Source organism: Carlito syrichta, unplaced genomic scaffold (genome assembly GCF_000164805.1).
Source record: "Carlito syrichta isolate Samal-C Ts95f unplaced genomic scaffold, Tarsius_syrichta-2.0.1 Scaffold302518, whole genome shotgun sequence".
Taxonomy (NCBI): Eukaryota; Metazoa; Chordata; class Mammalia; order Primates; family Tarsiidae; genus Carlito; species Carlito syrichta.
Window position 1 is genome coordinate 400308 of NW_007246614.1, and position 19571 is coordinate 419878.

General features: G+C 36.4%; 1 protein-coding gene across 2 annotated transcripts in view; it reads left to right on the forward strand.

The window, feature by feature from the left end:
• The window catches only part of BRWD1 (bromodomain and WD repeat domain containing 1), a 152917-nt gene that overhangs the window by 111617 nt on the left and 21729 nt on the right, over nt 1–19571 (forward strand). For both annotated transcript variants that reach the window (XM_008056772.1, XM_008056773.2), the window contains exons 32-36: nt 1056–1128; nt 2207–2248; nt 4062–4208; nt 4849–5001; nt 14722–14888. In XM_008056772.1, coding sequence (XP_008054963.1) covers nt 1056–1128; nt 2207–2248; nt 4062–4208; nt 4849–5001; nt 14722–14888 — 582 coding nt within the window. The remainder of the gene's footprint in view (nt 1–1055; nt 1129–2206; nt 2249–4061; nt 4209–4848; nt 5002–14721; nt 14889–19571) is intronic.

Consider the following 19571-nt stretch of genomic DNA (forward strand, 5'->3'; position numbering starts at 1 on the left):
TAGTAGAGATGAGGTCTCCCTGCCCAGGCGGGTCTTGAACCTGCGGGCTCAGGCAGTCCACTCACCTCAGCCTCCCAAAGGCACGGGATTACAGGCTGAGCCACCGAGCCCGGCTTAGATTGAGTTTTAATCTATTTTAGATTATGTCCTGTGAAAGTATTTGTACATGTATGGCTATTCCATACATTTTTTTGTATTGGGAAGTCAGTTGGGAATCACAGAATGAAAGCTAACCTGTAAATTAAGACTTAAGTACAAGTCTAACCTGTTCTCATGCACATCATTGAGGACTTTGGACAAATTACTTAGCTTCACTTTTCTTTAAAATTAAAGAGTTTAGCTGTATGATTCTGAATACCCTTTTTATATAACCGTAAAAATTCTTTGAAAGGATCATATATTGAGGCAGTTAATTTATATACTGCAGTTATTTTAACATCTAGCTGAAAACTGGAGAATAATTTATTCTTGTAAACTTTTCTTGGGTTGATTCTGTCCTAAGTCTTGGGGACTCCAAATTAAGTTACCTTCTTCCCAAAATCACCTTCTTTTTTACTTGAGGAAAATCACATGCCCATTTTTGTCATTTTTATGCCGAGATAATTCTACATTAGCATTCTTTTTTCTCTTGTGTGCACAGTAAGGCTAAGATGCTATTTGCTTTAATTTTGATGTCCTTTTTCCCTTCTCTTCTCTTTCATCTCATATCAACCATTTTCTAGATACTTATTTTACAGATATTGCTATTGATGATACTTAGAAAAACTCACTTATGTATTCATTAGTTAAAGCCATACATACAATATTTCTGGATTACAAGCTTAATTTCTACACATACTTAACTGAAAAGAAGAAAAACCTTTACAATTCTAAATTAGGGTTTAAGATGGCCAATTATTTCCACAGAGGGTTGGGTCAAAGCCTGGTTTTCCTTTGTCTGAAATTAGGTAGGCATAAATTGGGGAACTGTTGATATTTTTATATGTAATTTGAATCCTTGGCAACAAGTAACTGCTTGTATCTGCATACTATTAAAGTGAAAATTTGTGTTTTAGGAATCAACACTGTACAACTGTCTCAGAACTTTCTAACACATCTGAAAATGATGAGCAAAATGCTGATGATTTGGTATGAAGTTTGATTTTTTTAATAATGACTTTTGTTAATTTATATGGTATTTTGAAAAGTGAAAAGATTGTCTAATATCAACTCTTGCTGTACTTCAATGAACTATGAAAATGGCATTTGATGAAAATATGGTTTTGAATTTTCTAGATAATCTGAGGTAATTTGTTTTAATAATTGATATCAATTAAAATACATCTAAATGAATAACTTTAGGTATGGAATATATTTTCTTTCCAAATTTTAGCTAGTGAAAGGTGTATTATAAAAAGCACCTTGGAGGCCAAGCACAGTGGTGCATGCCTTTAATCCCAGCACTTTGAAAAGCTGAGGCCAGGAATTTGAAACCAACCTGGGAAACACAGCAAGACGCAGTCTTTTCAAAAAACAAAAAAATATTTAAGAAGAAACCAGGTGTGGTAGCACACGCCTGTAGTGTAAAACACAATACACAGGAACTGTAAGAGACTACATATTTCTAGGGTTTTATGGACAGAGTAAAACCCAAGCTTCTATTTAGAAATTACACAAGGTTTTTTTTTATAACTGTACATTTGAATTTTGGAATTAGTGCATATTCTCAGGGAATGAAAAAGGATTATTAAGAATGGATGGGGCCAGGCACAGTGGCTCACGTCTGTAATCCCAGCACTTTGGCAGACTAAGACGGGACGATTACTTGAGCCCGGGAGTTTGAGACCAAACTGGGAAACATAGTGAGACCATGTCTCTACAAAAAATAAAAAACCCAGGTGTGGTGATGCGTGCCTATAGTCCCAGCTATACTTGGGAGACTGAGGTGGGAGGATTGCTTGAGCCCAGAAGTTTGACGGTGTGGCGAGCTGTGATTGCGCCACTGCACTCCAGCCTGGGTGAGAGTGAGGCCCCAACTCAAATAAAAAAGGGGGAATTTTTTGAAACCTGGGACCCACAAAGATTGTCTGATAGTGTCTGTCTTTGGAGATTTTGTTAATAACATGTTGTAACTCTGGTAAGACCAAATGTCTTTCATATTTTTTTTTATTAAGATTATTTTCTAATGAAAATTTAAATATTTAAGGTGCTTTGATTTTATTCCTAGGATGATAGTGATCTTCCTAAAACATCCTCTGGAAGAAGGAGAGTAAGTTGCTCTGCATGATTGATTTTTGTGCTTTGCTTATTGTTTTAATATCAATTTAAGATTTTAGGTTTTGTCTTTGAAAAAGTTATGTTGATACAGATATTGAATATTTTATAAGATAAATGAGAGAAATCACTTGAAAGGTTTAGTAGAGGAATTGGGATTTGGACTGCATTCTCAGAGTGAGATGGAGGTGAGAAGAGACCCTTCAAAAAAATAGAAGATATTAGAGCAAAGACAAAAAGTGGGAAGGTATGGCGTATCTGTGAGCTAGTAAGAGCACTGGCCTGAGTGGCACAGAGATTGAATGTTGGAGTGAGCAAATTGGCTGTTTGGCTACTATGTTCAGGGCAGATTAGGTTGACATTGAAATCTAAGGATGTCATTTAAATTTAAAGTAGAGAATCAATTGCACAGGCAAAATAGTTAAATAGAATTTGAAGGATAACAAGATGTGCATTAAAAGAGTTAGGAGTTCATTGTAAGACTATAGGGTGAAGTATGGAAACCTCTAGGCAAGGATAATGTTTGGTTGGAATAAAGAGGAAGGGAAAATGATGAGACCTTTTAAGGGGAAAATTAGGTTAGGATTTGGTGACTGAAGTGTTTTTTTTTTTAAATGGGGAATTTTTGGGAAAATGAGGTTGAGGAGTAAGGAGAAGGATATATGGAGATAAGTTAAGGAAATTGGGTAATAATGATGTCATCAACAACCCTTGAAGTTCTAATACAATAGGGTAACTAAAAGTAAATCATTAATATGAAAATGCTTTTAAAACATTTTAACCCAGGTCATTTTAAATTTCATTCAAATGCTCCTCAAACTTAAGCTTTTAATCAAATATTAATGTTCTCTGTGTACTTGCCCCAAATAACAATGAGTTAGGCCTGAAGTAGTCTCTTCTAATTTCTCCCTTTCATGTAATTTTATTTCTAAATAGATTCCAAGTGTTTTAGTATTTGTATTTGTTTGCTATCTCTGCGGTAGCAAATGACAAATTCATTTACTTAAGTAATAAAAATGTATTACCTTATGGTTCTGTGGATTAGAAGTTTACATGGGTCTCACGGGGTCAAAACCATGGTCTTGGCATGGCTGGAAACTCTAGGGGAGAGTTCTTTGTGTTTTCCAGCTTCTAGAGGTTGTCCTTATTCCTTGGCTGTAGGCTTCTTCCATCTTCAAGTCAACAGTGTAGCATCTTCCAGTCTCTCTCTGATTCTGACCCTTCTCTCTGCCTTATATAATAATAACCCTTGTGATTACACTGGGCCCAAGCAGGTAACCCATGGTAATCTCCCATCTCAAGGTTCCTGTCCTTAATTACGTCTACAAAGTAACTTTTCCCTTGTAAGGAGAAAGTCATAGCTTAGGAGGATTATGATATGGACATCTTTGAGGAGGGCATTATTCTGCCTATCACATTGTCAATATATTTCATATTCTGTGAAAACAAATTTTATAAATTTAGGAGGAGCGAGATCACGGAACAGCCTTTCACTGGAAAATATGCCCTCATTGGGGTATGTTTTTCATAGCTAACCCTGTAATTTATCTAAAGTTGGCAGGTTATATCAAAATGTGTTATATGCTTAGTTTCAAAAGTTTATTTCTGGGAAAATGTGTTGAGAGCAACATATGTGACCGTATTAGGTTTTTACAGAAAAGTGGATTTTTCCAATTAGAGCTACAATTCTTATGACCCAAAACAGAAGATAATGGTCAGTTGCAATTTTTACCACAGCCTTATACCATAGTGTGATTCCCCCCTCCCCAAGTTTGAAGACATTTTCACTATTACGAATCTATTTTTAGGTCCATGATTGGAAAAAAAGGAGCAACAGAGCTACCAACTGTGTTGAAAGCAACTGGAAGAAACAGTGTAAGGAACTAGTGAACTTAATTTTTCAGTGTGAAGATTCTGAACCATTTAGACAACCTGTTGATTTGGTTGAATATCCAGTAAGTTTCCATTGTTTGAATGTTCGGGGCTTTTTTTGTTTTGTGCCAAGGAAATTGGGGTAAAGGTATTTAAATTAAGATTTGAGATACCCAGGATTTATGTTCTTTCTCTTACCACCAAGTTAGTGGTGGAAGTGTTGTTTTACATATTTTTCTTGACTTCACAGACACTCTTGTAACTCATTTGAGAATTTTATACTTATTTAGCCAGTATTACATAATAGTGGGAGGGTTTTATATAAATCCTTATTATCTAAGTAGGCCTAGCACCAGAAAAACTATGGATTTGATAAAAGTTAACTGTTTTAATTCCTTAAATAGGAGGGTGACCTTAAAAAAAGTCATCAGAGTACAGATTTACTATAGGAAGCTTGGAAATTACAGAAGAGTATAAAGCAGGAAATAAATAAAAACCATCCCATGTCCCACTACCAAAAGACAGACATTGGCATTTTGGCATATTTCTTTGTCTTGTCTTTGTGTCTGTACCTCTTTTTAAACATTATTAATGAATCCTAAGATTCTTCTAACCTTTTCCTCTCTTCCTTCTATAATTTCAAATATTTTAGAGATCTGATGCATTTACATTTCTAAAAGCAGGAAGTGAATCTATGAGCTAATTATTGTTTTTCAAACCTAGGACTACCGAGATATTATAGATACCCCAATGGATTTTGGAACAGTAAGAGAAACACTAGATGCTGGAAATTATGACAGCCCTTTGGAGTTTTGCAAAGACATCCGGTTGATATTTAGCAATGCAAAAGCTTATACACCAAACAAAAGATCAAAGGTAATTTTAAAAGTGGTTTATTAAAAAAAAGTATGCCTGATCTGTGTAGATAATTTTCTGTTTGCTGGTAGAGGTTTCAATGTTAAAGACGAGTGAATAAAGAGTAGAGTTTCTGCTGCTCTTCAGGTATCTTCAGTTTTTGCCTTATATCAGTTGATGTTTATATAATCTCCTAAAGATTTATGAACAGATGAGAGGATTGATGGGAGTAAGGGCACCAGTAGAAAGTGAACAAGGTTGGTACATAGAATAAGAGCCTTGGTGTTTTATATACATAAGGATCTTAAATATTAGATTTGAAGCATTGATAGAGACTGGAAGAATACTAAAAGTAAAAAAGGAAAATCTGAAGTGGAGTAAGACTACTGACAGCATACTAACATTTTTTTATTTGAAAAGGCAACACATTAGCTATTATCATTTAAGACCCACAAGTAGAATATTTCTTAATTTTTCTTAAAATGCTACTGTATGTTGGTTATTTTTTCAGTTTGATATGAGGCACAATAAATATTTAAATGTTTGTATAGTATAGTCTCAGTTTTCACAAATATCACACCCTTGTAATCAATGTGTTAATTTAAAAAAATAGGAAGATTTAAAACACTTCTTTGATCTTATAGCATTTTTTTTTGGTGTGTCTACAATCAGTGACTATAACTGCTAATGAACTATTTTGCCTTAACTCTACTTTCCCTTGTTACTTAATTACTCCCATTCCAGTTTCAGTTTGATGGGTTTTTTGTTTGTTTGTTTGTTTGTTTGTTTGTTTGTTTGAGTCAGGATCTCACTCTGTTACCCAGGCTGTAGTGCAGTGGCACACTCATGGCTCAACACAGCCTTGACCTCCTGGTATCAGATAATTCTTCTGCCTGGTATCAGATAATTCTTCTGCCTTGGCCTTTCAAGTTGATGGGGCTACAGGTATGCACCACCACGCCCAGCTAATTTTTTATTTTTTTGTATAGACAAGGTCTCACTATGTTGCCCAGGCTGGTCTTGAACTCTTGGCCTCAAACAATCTTCTTGTCTCGACCTTCTGGAGTGCTGGTATTACAGGTGTTAGCCACCATTCCTGGCCTGATAATTCTTTTTGTTGCATTCAGTATCCAAATTGCTTATTTGATCACTTCAACATTCTGGTCTAACATTTTTCCAAGCTTGGGTTTTTGTCATAATCATCATTTATAAGACTTTTCTTTCAGATGGAAAAGGAATTTCACTCATGGCTCCCCATGCCCCCGCCTTTTTAAAGAAATACATGTTGAGGACACATAGTTTGCAATTCATCATTGAAAGTTTAAAGTTTTATGTTTCTTGGTATATTACATTATTAAGTGTTCAAAATTGTGGTTAACTGTATACAACATGTTTGCCACCTTAACCGTCTTGAAGTGTACCATTTAGTGGCATTTATTACATTAACAGTATTTCTACAAACTTTTTCATCATTCAAAAAATAAACTCTATAACCATTAAGCAGTAATTCCTCATCTCCCTTCTTTACCTCAGCCCTTGGAAGCCTCTTCTGTGTTTGTCCTTTATTCTTCATTTCACTTAGCATAATGCCATAAAAGGCTTATGCAAGTTGTAGCATGTTTCACAACTTTACATACTACTTTTTATGGCTGAATAGTAATCCAGTGTAGGGGTATACCACTTCTTATTCATCCATTCAGCTGTTGAGGGACAGGTGGGTTAGTTTCTATTTTTTGACCATTGTGAATCATGTTGCAGTGAATTTTGGAATACAAATATCTGTCAGAGTCCTTGTTCTCAGTTTCCTTGAGTCTATACCTAAGAGTAGAATTGCTGGGTTATCAGGTAGTTCTATGTTTATCTTTTCAAGGAACCACTCCACTGTTTCCCATAATGTCTGCGCCATTGTACATTGCCACTGGTGATGTACGAGCGTTGCGGTTTGTTCACATTCTTGCCAACACTTACTATTTTTGGATTTAAAAAATTTATAATCGTCCTCACAGTTGTAAAATGTTAGCTCATTGTAGTTTTGATTTTCATATGACTTATTGTATTAAAACTTGTGCCTAGAATTTGTTTTAATTGGGAATGATAAGACATGCAGATGCAGAAATGATTGTCATGAAGGAAGAGACATGACAATCACAGATCCACAAAAAGAAGAGGCATGGCATGCCACATGGAGGCAGATGAGGAGAAGGACCAAGGAGTCTGCAGGAGGGAGAAGGGAAGGAAAGGATAGAACATTGCTTAGAGCTTTAGTTAGGACTTTTGTGGGAAGGCAAGGCAGGACAGAGTAAGCAGTTTAGGACTGACTAGTTTGAATAATTTCAGCAGGCTTTAGGCTATAGGGGTGGGTGATCTCTAGTTTTTTTGGTGCCTGGCTCAAGGATGCTTTAGGATAGGAGGAATATTGACTTGGTGTGTGTTAGTTTGATAAATGAGGTGGTTGGCGTGTGGGTTCTGGATTGGTTGCTTTGTATATTGAAGGCATACTCCCTGGGGAGTCATTTGCTATCTTTAGAAATTAACTTGCTTGACCTGGCATAGTAGCTCATGCCTGGAGGCTGAGTAGGGAGGATCACTTGAGCCCAGGAGTTCAAGACCAGCCTAGGCAACATAGCGAGACCATGCCTCTTCCAAAAAACCCAAAACAGTTAGACAGCTATGGTGGCGTGTGCCTGTAGTCCCAAGCTACTTGAGATGCTAAGGTAATAGGAACACCTGAGCCAGGAATTGAGGCTGTGGTAAGCTGTGGTCATGCCACTGTATGCCAGCCTGGGAGACAGAGTGAGATTGCGACTCAAAAAATAAAAGAAAATAGCTTGCCTTGGGAAGGGTAGTAATTGCCCAGGATCAAGGCCCCAAATGCCCTAGCATCAAGAATACAGAAAATAAGAATATATAGTCAATACACTAATGCTGTTTTGCATCTTTTCAAATGTTTGTTCTCCATTTGCATATCTTTTGAGAAATGTCTGTTCAAGTCCTTTGCCCATTTTTAAATTGGTTTATCTTTGTGTTGTTATAGTTTTTTATATACTCTAAATTAAACCCTTGTCATATATACGATTTTCAGTATTTTGGTGAAGTTCAATTGATCTTTTTTTTTGAGTGGGAATCTTACTCTGTCACCCAGGCTGGAGTGCAGTGGTACCTCATGGCCACCACAGCCTCAACCTCCTGGACTCAGGCCATCCTTCCACCTCAGCCTTCCAGTAGCTGTAACTACAGGCGCTCACTACCACACCCGGCTAATTTTTGTGATTTATTGTAGAGACGAAGTTTCACCAAGTTGCCCAGGCTGGTCTCGAACTCTTCCCTGAGCTAAGACAATTCTCTCACCTCAGCCTCTCAAAGTGCTGGGATTACAGGCTTGAGCTACGGCGCCCAGCCAAATGATCTTTTTTCTTGTTTTTCATGCTTTTGGTTTTCTACCCTAATTTCATTGCCAAATCCAACATCATAAAGATTTATCCCATGTGTTATAAGATATATCCCGTGGTTTAGCTCTTATATTTATGTTTTTGATCTATTTTGGATTAATGTTTGTATATGTTACGAGATATGGACCCAACCATTCTTTTACTGTAAAATCCAGTTGTTCTAGCAATCTCTGGTAAATAGACTATTCTTTTTCTATTGAATAGACTGGCATCATTGTTGAAAATCTGTTAGGTATATCAGTTTGTTTCTGAACTCTCAATTATATTCCATTGGCATATATATCTGTGTCTTTCTCTATATGTCTAAATGTCTACATGTCTAACACACTTCTTGGTTTATTTTAGCTTTGTAGTAACTTTTGAAATCAGCAAGTGTGAGTTCTCTAGCTTTATTCTTTTTCAATTTTAACTACTCATAGTCCTTTGAAATTCATTATGAATTTAAGGATTGACTTTTTCATTTCTACACAAAAGGCAGAAATTTGTTGGAATTTTGTTGGGATTGCATTGAATGTATAGATTGTTTTGGGTAGGGTAGTACTGACATTGACATCATGACAACGTTTATTCTTTTTATCTCAGAATATGGGATGTCTTTTTATTTATTTAGGTCTTTTTAAATTTCTTTCATAATGTTTTATAGTTACTATGTACAAGTTTTACACCTCCTTGGTTAAACATTTTCCCAAGTATTTTATTATTTTAGGTTTTGTTATGAATAGGATTGCCTTTTTTTGTTAATATTAGTCATGAGTTACATGTGATGATTTGCTACATGAGTATATTGCATGAAAGCGAGGTTTGGGCTTCTGGCAAACCCTCTCTCCTCCTAGTAGTGGACATAGTGCCCAGTGGGCTATTGTGTACCCCTTATTCCCTCTCACTCCCTCCTTTAACAGTATCAGGTGTCTGTTGTTCCCTCCCTTTTGTCCATGCGCCCAGTATTTAGTGCCCAGTTATGAGTGAGAACATGTAGTATGCAGTTTTTTGTTTTTTAATAATTCACTTAGAATGATGGTCTTCAGCTGCATCCATGTTGCTCCAGAGACCATGATTTTGCTCTTTATGGCTGCGTAATGTTTCATTTTGTATGTGTACCACATTTTCTTCATTCAGTTCACTTTTGTTGGTCATTTGGGTTGGCTCCATGTGTTTGCTATGTTACATAGTGTTATAACAAACATATGCATTCAGGTGTCTTTTTGGTTGAGCGATTTATGTTCCTCTGGGTATATTCCCAGGAGTGGGATTGCTGGGTCGATTGGTAGCTCCATTTTTAGTTCTTTGAGAAATTGCCACACTACTTTCCACAAAGGTTGAACTAGCTTACATTCCCACCAACAGTGCAGAAGCATTCCCCAGAGATCTGCTGCAATTCTGATGGGTCTTCCTTGGTGAGTGGTCTGTCCCTTCTAACTGCCTTTGGAATATTTTCTCTCATGCTTACTTTGGTGAGTCGGGTTATTATGTGCCCCAGGCATGGTCTTGTCGTGTAACATCTCACAGGAATTCTTTGAACTCTTACAACTGCATGGCCATCTCTCCAGTGACATAGGGTAATTTCTCTTAGATGAGATCTTCTCCAACGAGATAGGGAAGTTCTCTTGGATGATATCTTGGAAAGCTTGTTCCAGTGTGTTCTCAATTTTCCCTTTTCTTCCAAAGATGCCAATCAACTGTAGATTTAGTTTCTTTACTTTATCCCAAACCTCTATTTAGTTTCTTTTTTTTTTTTTTGAGTTGGAGTCTCACTCTGTCACCCAGACTGGAGTGCAGTGGCTGCTCCCGGCCACCGCAGCCTTGACCTGCTGGGCTCCGGCGATCCTTCCGCCTCAGCCTTCTGAGTAGCTGGAATTACAGGCATGCGCTACCATGCCCGGCTGATTTTTTGATTTATTGTAGAGATGAGGTCTCACTGCCCAGGCGGGTCTCGAACCCGTGGGCTCAGGCAATCCACTCACCTCAGCCTCCCAAAGGCACGGAATTACAGGCTGAGCCACTGAGCCCAGCTCCTCTATTTAGTTTTTTTACATTATCCCAGACCTCTCGGTAGGCTTTGCTCATTCTTCCTAAGTCTTTTCTCATTGTTTTTTGTCAGACTGAGTTAGTTAAAAAATTATGTCCTCAAGCTCTGAGATTCTTTGCTCTGTTGGTCCATTCTGCTATTAGGGCTTGCTATTGTGTTTTGAAATTCCAGGAGAGAATTCTTCATTCTAGTTCAGTATGGTTCCTTCTTAGCCCTTTGTATTTGGATGTCCCCTCTGAGGAAACATAAATCTAGCAAACCACTCGCCCTCCAGGGGACATAAAGAGATTGCTGGTAATTATACAGAACAGACTTATGCCAGTGCAGATTTTTCAAAAATGTGTATTTCCTTGAAGTTTTCCATTCGAGTTGCATGAAAAAGTAAATAAAGAGATGGAATATATCCTGAGATATATGTAAAAAATATCAGCTGGCATTATATAAAAAGAATGGGTAAAGTACTACACTTCTTTGTAACAGAAGGTAGTGATAAAGAGCATTTGAATAAGAAAGGGAGTTGTGGGTATACCCTTTGTATCATATGGCATAACTTGAAAAGATAGATCTGCAAGTTACTGTAGCCTTAAATGAAAGAGACTTTCAAAGTTGAAGGCAGATAGTTACCATATGTTAGAAAAGTATAAGATATAAAATTTTGATTTTTTTTTGCCATAGATAAGTTCGCAATATCCAAAATTCCATTATAAGCCTGATATCATTACAATAAAATAATTGATTCTATTGATATTCTATTTAATATGAAATGATTTTTACTATTTCATAAAAAAGTGTGGTCGAGTTGCTGGTAGGTGATCAGCAAGATGTCTCCAAGTGCAAAGGGTTAGAATGGCCAGGTCAGCTTTTACTTCTTGCCCTGTTTTCATGTCCTGGATGATTTAAGTGTCCGCTAGTTTCTTGTGGACCTTGCTGAGTGTCTTTGCTATCATCCATAGTCTGAATTCTGTGTCATCAGGAGCAGGTCATTCTGGATGAGTTTCATTTCTTGGGACCTTGCAAGCCCCATGGGTGTTAAAAGTGCAAGGGAGTTCAGTGTTTCTTATCTTATTGTTGAAAAACCCAGATCATCTGGAGCTCGGCCAGCTCTGATCCCCAAAGGTATGAAACCTAACACAAATTGATTTGAGTCAAAAATCAGTGAGAATCCCTTCTCCAAATGTTGAAAGATCAGGGCATTTGGAAGTTGACCAACAGTAATCCCCAAAGGCATGGAGCCTAGCACAAATTGGAGTCACAGAACAACGTAACTCTAGTGTCCCAGAGTCACCATATTAAGGGACCTCTCAAAAGGGGAGAGATTTAAAAAAGCAAACCCAGCCGGGCTCGGTGGCTCAGCCTGTAATCCTGCGCTTTGGGAGGCCGAGGTGAGTGAATTGCCTGAGCCCTCGGGTTCGAGACCCGCCTGGGCAACTTGGTGAGACCTCATCTCTACAATAAATCAAAAAAATTAGCCGGGCGCCTGTAGTTCCAGCTACTGGAAGGCTGAGATGGAAGGATCGCTGGAGCCCAGCAGGTCGAGGCTGCGGTGGCTGGGAGCGTGCACTGCACTCCAGTCTGGGTGACAGAGTGAAATTCCAACTCAAAAAAATAAATAAATAAATAAATAAAGCAAACCCGGAAAGTGTCCTTCCATACATAGAATAGAAACAGTTGCCTGACATCACCAAAGCAAAGATTATAAGTACACATAAGTATGTATTTGACCACTAAAAATGAAAGAGGAGTATTAGTAAAAGCCAAAAAATCACAAAACCCACGATTAATATCTTTTTTGGAGGGTGAGTCCCTTCTAGTACAGGGTTCCCCCACTAGGTAAGTGTTATAGGAACCCATTGGCCTGACTAGAGCATGTGAAAACCTTTCTTCAGGTTTAAATGGTGCCCTGTGGTCTTAATTTGGAGTCCTGGTAAAAGTTTCCCCTTGTCCCCTCTGGGTTTGCCACAAAGATGAAATAGGTTAAAGGACCCCAAATTTGGAATTCCACCAGAGTCTCCAAAATAATGATGCAGGTGAATCCCAGAATTGGGGTTCAGCCTGAGGGGCCAAATGGGTTCTTGGCTTTGTGCAGGAAAGAATAAAAGTGTGAGCCATAGGAGATGAATAATAAGTTTATTAAAGAGATTCACAGGCAGAGTAGCTCATGTACATTACTGGACTTTAGTTGGAAAATAAAAGTAAGCTTATTGAAATAACAGAGAACAATCTATTCCACAGGTGGAGCAGCCTGGGTAGATCTGCAGGAAGAACAGCAGCCTGGAATTGCTTTTTAAATTTCCCTCTCTGTTCATTGCTGGTGTATAGAAACATTACTGATTTTTGCAGGTTGATCTTATACCCTATGGTTTTGTTGAATTCATTTATTAGCTCTTAATAACTTTCTTGTAGATTCTTTAGGAGCGTCTATATATATGGTATAAGATTGTGTCTTCTGTGAATAGAGATGGTTTTCCTTCTTTCCCATCTTGTCTAATTCCTCTGGCTGGAGTTTAAAGTACAATGTTGAATAACAGTGGTATGCAGACATCTTGTTTTATTCCTAAGCATGGGGGAAAGTCACCATTGTGTATGCTGTTAGCTGTGGTTTTAATAAATGTCCTTTGTCATGTCAAGAAGCTGGTGGTTAGTTTTAGCACCATTTTTGTTAAATAACACTTATTTTCTATTAAAAAGTATTATTGAATATTGTATGAAAAGTAATGAGAAAATATGTGAGATAATCAGATACTTCAGACAATATGATTGAGACAAAACCTTCATGTTAAAGTTAGTGACTTAAGCTAGTATTCAGATTTGAAAGTAAAGAACAAAATTTTATGTATATGAGATACTTGAAATAATTGAAGATTATTTCAGCTTAAGTGTGATAACAAATTTCACATACTCATTAGTGTGTATGTATATGAGAAACATAGGAAATGTATCTTTCACTTACTTTTTTTATTGTTGAAGTTCTCTGGTTTTGAATTGTCTTTCTCTTCTACTGGCATGCACAAGACTGTTAAATGTTTGAACACTAGACATTTGCGCTTATTTTCAGGAATGATTGTGGATGAGTAAAGGGTACCAGAAGTTATTTAAAGTAGTACTTATAGCACATTACTGTACTTTTAAAGATTTGGCATTTAATTATAAACAATGATAAAATATAAATCATATGTAGTTAAGTTCTAGTATATATTTTCTAGTACTTGATGCAGTCTGTCGTTTAATTTTTTAGAGTTAGGTGACATCGAAATAGTCAGATTATAAATAGAGACTGGTGTAAAAATGCTTTTGTTCCCTTGCCCAGTGAGACACAGCACTTTTTGTAGCCCAAATATGCCTTAAAACTAAGCAACTTCCCATCTGACTTTAGGAGAAAGGTACATTTTGGGGTTGTACATAAAGATGTCAAGATGGGAAAAAAGCTTGAGATCATTGTATAGGCACAAGTCCTGAATTTGGATGCTTGATTTAAAATGACTTATCTTAGAGGTATGTATTTGATATTAATACTGCCTGTTTTTTTGCATATGCTATTGAGGGGAAGAGGCTGGAAATAGAAAAAAATAGGTTAACAGCCGTTATCTATAAGCAGTGGTATATGATGGGTGACCCCCCAAAAAAACTGGAATTATCTTTTTTGGAGGGTAAGTTCCTTCTAGTACAGGGTTTCCCCCCTAGGTAGGGTTATAGGAACCCATGGCATCAGTTACCAAGTGTTGTTGTGAGAGTCTGCATTCAGTTTTAGTGAAAATGTTTTTTGGAGATGCTTTCAACACTTTTGCCCATTTTAAGATGAGTGATTTATTAATGCACCTGCCCACAACACGCTGAGTGTTCAACAGTTTTTGACCCAAAACAGCATGATCCCCATGCCCCACCCTCCCTATTCACCCTGATCTCACCCCAAGTGATTTTTTTTGTTTGTTTGTTTGTTTCCGATGAAAAAATTCCTCAAAGGGCAACGTTTTGCCAATGTGAAAAAGATAAACAAACGAAGACAAAAGCATTAAAAGGCATCAAAATTGATGAGTTCAAAAACTGTTTTTAGCATTGAAAAAAGCATCTTGATAGATGTATTGCATCAAATGGAAAATACCTTGAAGGTGACTAAAGTTTAAACCTGCAAGAATACATTTTTTATAAATAAATTCTGTGTTTTTTGGGTCCCTCCTCATATTGCAACTTATTTCAATGATTATAATTATTTCTTAAATATTTGTAAAGCTAGTTTGTAATTCTTGTTTTGCTATTATCTCCTTTCAGATTTATAGTATGACCTTGAGATTGTCTGCTTTATTTGAAGAAAAAATGAAGAAAATCTCTTCTGATTTTAAAATCAGTCAAAAATTCAAGGAAAAACTTCGAAGAAGTCAGAGGTTCAAGCAACGGCAAAATTGTAAAGGTGTCAGTCAGGCTAACAAAAGTATCAGGTAAATTGGTTATGGCAAGCTTTGTATATATTTAAGAAACAAAGTTTGGGTGATTTCTTTGATTTTATTCTACAAGATTTAAATCTTTTTAGAGTACTGTGTATTCAAAAAAGACTAATCATAGGTTTTTAGAGCTTGAAAGTATTTCTGTGAATTTAGAGCTGTTGCATTGTTTGTAATTTTGAAATTTTCAAAATTGTAGTTTTGGTTTTTTTTTTGAAAGCAGGATTTATTGAGAGGACAGAAAAGCTCCTATAGGGGATCCGAGGGGGTTGCCCAAAATTGTAAACTTTAAAAAATCTTATTAAGGATTATTTAACCCTTTGCACTTTAAGACATCTCACAGATCACCTACCAGCAACTTGACTGTACTTTTTACAAAATAGTGAAAACAAATCACTTCATATTAAATAGTATAGCATTAGAACCAATTATTTTATTGTAATGATGTTTTGCTTATAATGGAATTTTGGGCATTAAGAAACTTATTTATGGCAAAAATTCAAAATTTTATATCTTAAATTTTTCTAACATGGTAACGTGTGAAACAGTCACTGATATGCACTGCAGGTTCATTGATTCATGCTGTGCAGTAGTAATTTGTTTGCTGTCTTCCACCTGTTGTTTGTCTATTCAAGCAGACAATGCTGTCTTCTATGTTCTTAGACTATGTAGCTTATATTAATATCGTGTTTACATGTACTTTAAACAGTTGCAGCATAAAAATTCAGTTATGCAATGTACAGTTTGTTTTTATGTATATTTTGAAGGTGCAATATATCCCTTGAGGTTGCTCTGGGGATTACACTATGCATCTCACTCTCTTGCAAACAATATATTTAATATTAACACTATTTTTATTATAATACATATAATAGAAACTTGACTCTTGGGCAGCTCCCTTTCCTCCCCCCTCCTATTATCAGATTAAATCTTTATGTCATCTTTTAGGCAGTTTTTTTTTTTAAGAAAAAGGTAAAAAGTTACTTATACTGATTTCATATTTTCTTATATTGTTTCATTTCCTAGCGATCTTTATAAAAGTGTGGATTTGTGTTATCCTCTGATCTCATTTCTTTTCAGCCTTCAGAACTTTCTTTAGAATTTTCTTATAAAACAGATGTGCTAGCAATGAATCCTGTCAGTGTTTGTTTATCTGGCAATGTCTTAATTTCTCTTTATTGTTGAAGAACAGGTTTGATGCATATATAACTCTAATGGACACTTTTTTCTTTCAGCATTTTGAATGTTTTATCCTACTACCTGCTCACCTTCATTGTATCTGAAGGGAAATTAGTTATTACTCATTGAGGTTCCTTCCCTTGTGCATATTGAGTTATTTTTCTCTTGCTGCTTTTACGATTTTTCTGTCTTTGTTTTTTAACTGACCATAGTGCTCATAGGTTTCGATTTGAGTATACCCTACTAGGAATTTGTCCAGCTTTGTGGATGTTTAATGCTTTTCATCAAACTTGGGGAGATTTTTCAGCCATTATTTATTCAATGTTTTTTCCTGCCCCTTTTTCTTCTTCCCTTGGGTACTTGCATTATACACATATGGTGATATAATTAATGGTGTCCCACAGGTTTCTGGAACTCTCTTCATTTTTCTTTATTATTTCTTCTTTGTGTTCTTTAGACTTGGATAGTCTTTATTGGCTATTCTTTAAGTTCACTGATTCTTCTGTCAGCTCAGATCTACTGCTGGGCTCATCTAGTGAATATTTGTCTCGGTTAATTGTATTTCTGAACTCTAGAATCTCTGTTTTGTTTTTTATAAATTCTGTCTCTTTATTGTTCTCTTTGTTGAGCCATTATCATCATACTTTTCTTTAGCTCTTAAACATGTAACATTTTTAGTAATAGTTGATTTAAATGTGAGTATTTATTAAACTAAGTTTGACATCTGGGTCCTCTCAGAGATGGTTCCTGTTGAACGCATTTTTCTCCCGAGAGTGGGCTACATCAGGCATGTCCAATCTGCAGTCCACAGGCCACATGCAACCCAGGACAGCTAGCAATTCAGCCCCACAAAATCCTTTATAACATCATGTGTTTGTTAGCATTTAATTTCTTCATGACCCTTTGCATAGTTTGATTTTTGAAGTTCACAATCACGCCTTATTCATGACATCACTTTTTGTGAGCAACTGTTTTCAATTATGAAGCACACAAAAAGCAAAATTCAATTTCTCATGGGCACCTTGAGAACTTAGAATTGTGACCAGTTCTGTCAAACCAGACATTAATAGGTTAGTTTGACGCAAGGTAAAATTTTCCACTAGTTTTATATTGCTCTCATCTTCCTAAACTTTATAATTAAAATATAAAAAATAAAAGAAGTCTTATATAGATGTTACCTATATTATATAATATATGTGTGACCTAAGGCAATTCTTCTTCCTTCAGTGTAGCCCAGGGAAGTCAAAAAGTTGGGCACCCGTGGGCTATTCTTTCCTATTAGGTATGTCTTAGAATTTTTTGTTGAGAACTGACATATTAAATGATATAACATGGTAACTCTGGAAATCACATCTCTTCCTTTTTTTTGTTTGTTGTTAGCATATTGTACAACTCAGTATTTTCATTGTTTTTTCCTCAGTAATGGTTGTTTCTGGTTTTGTGGGGTTTTTGTTGAGTGATTTGCCAGTACTAATGTAATATTTGTTTTTATTTTTGAGCCTGGCTGCCTAGATGTCTTCCTTGAGTCATCAGTATAGCTTAGTGGTCAGCATAGCTTAGAGTCCATGTGTTAGATGGTGCAAACTTTAGTTCAGGCTGTCATAAGACTAGCTTGGGTTTCACTTTATGCTTATATTTTATCAGACGGATCTTAAGGTCAGCCGAGGATGAGTAGATAAACTGGGTTTTTTGAATATGTGTGCATCCTTTCAGCTACCCAGGAAAATGATGAAGCTTTTCAGACTCCTATGGCTATTTCATTCCCGGTGGCTCAGTCTATAGTCCCTCTTAGCGCTCTGGGGGGGCCGAGGCAAGAGGATTGTCTGAGCCCAGGGGTTTGAGACCAGCCTGGGCAACTTGGTGAAACCTTGTCTCTACAATCACAAAATCTAGCCGGGCATGGTGGCATGTGTCTGTGGTTCCAGCTACTTGGAAGACTGAGGCTGCAGTGGCTGTGAGTGTACCACTGCACTCCAGCCTGGGCAACGGAAGAGTAAGGCTCCAACTCAAAAAAAATGTTTGGCTGACCTCTTGGTTGAGTCTATAGTAGCACAGCATCAGGCATCTGTGCTGTTGGCATTGCTGGATTGCCATAGTCACTAGTGTTTTCAGTTCATTTGGGCAAGCAGCTTTTCTGGGGTGCTCACAAATCATATCTGCCCCCTCCATCTTCTGGTCCTCATAGTTATCCTGGCCAGGGGATTGAAGGAGTGTGTGTGACTGGGATTAGCCCTAAGTTAATATGCCACAGACACCTCTGTTTTGGCCTAAGTTAAGTAGTGTGTTTTTGTTTTTATTTTTTTGAATAAGCACGCTCAGTTTGTCATATGCCTTTGGGTAATATCCAGAGTTTTGAAATGGTTATATTTGGTAATTATGTATCAGTTTTAGTTTTTGCCTTTTGGGTGAGAGGACTTGCTGAATTCTTCATTTTGTTCATACACCCTTGTCCCCCCATGTTTAGAATAATAGAGCCACATTGAGACAGATAAGCATATCCATGAGGCAGATGATAATTCTGTTCAACTACATGGCAACTGGTAATTCAACTGTTAATAGATAGTACAGAGTAATATGTAAATCTTCTCTTACATTTTTTAAGCTTTTATTTTTATTTTCAAATAATTTCAGAATTGTAGAGTATTGCAAGAATAAATCCAGTGAACTCGTGTACATTTAAACCCACATTTACCAGTTCACATTATGCCACATTTGCTTTATTGTTGCTTTAATGTTTTCTTTATTACATATTTTTTCTTTTGAATCATGGTGAAGTATTTTTCTGAACTATGTTCTTTTATTCCAAAGCATTTAGTGTAATTTGCTAAGAATGACATTCAGGTTCTAACTGAATACATATTTATATTTCTACAATTTAATTGGTAATGTCATTGGGACAAAAAGTTTTTTCTAATCCAGATCCAATTTAAGGTCATGTATTGCATTTAGTTGATATGTCTATTTGGTATCTTTTAATCTGGAATTTTTAAAAATCTTTTTTTTTTTTGTCCTCTTGATTGGCATTTTTGAAGAGATTGGGTCATTCATTTATAAAATGATTCTTAGTTTGTATTTGTCTGTTTTTGTATAGTTTTTTTTTTTATTAGCAAAACCTTTACTTTATACCAAGGAAAACTGTAACAGGACTTAGCTTAAAAAGGGAAAGCTTTTACTCTCGAGATTGCTTTTACTCTTGAGATATTATTGACTGCTAAAAATCAAGTTTATTATAATTGTGGGGTTTTTTTTGTTACTTACATACCCTTCCTTAATATCTATGGCACTTAGAAATTTTCACACAACAGGTTTGAATTTTCTTTATCATTATACAGTTATTGCTTTAAAGATTATCTTTTAAACTTGAGTGTCATCTTTCTTCTTGTTTTATTGCTTTATTTTTTGGGGGTTTTTTTTTTTTTTTTTTTTTTTGAGTTGGAGTCTCACTCGGTCGCCCAGACTGGAGTGCAGTGGCTGCTCCCGGCTACCGCAGCCTCGACCTGA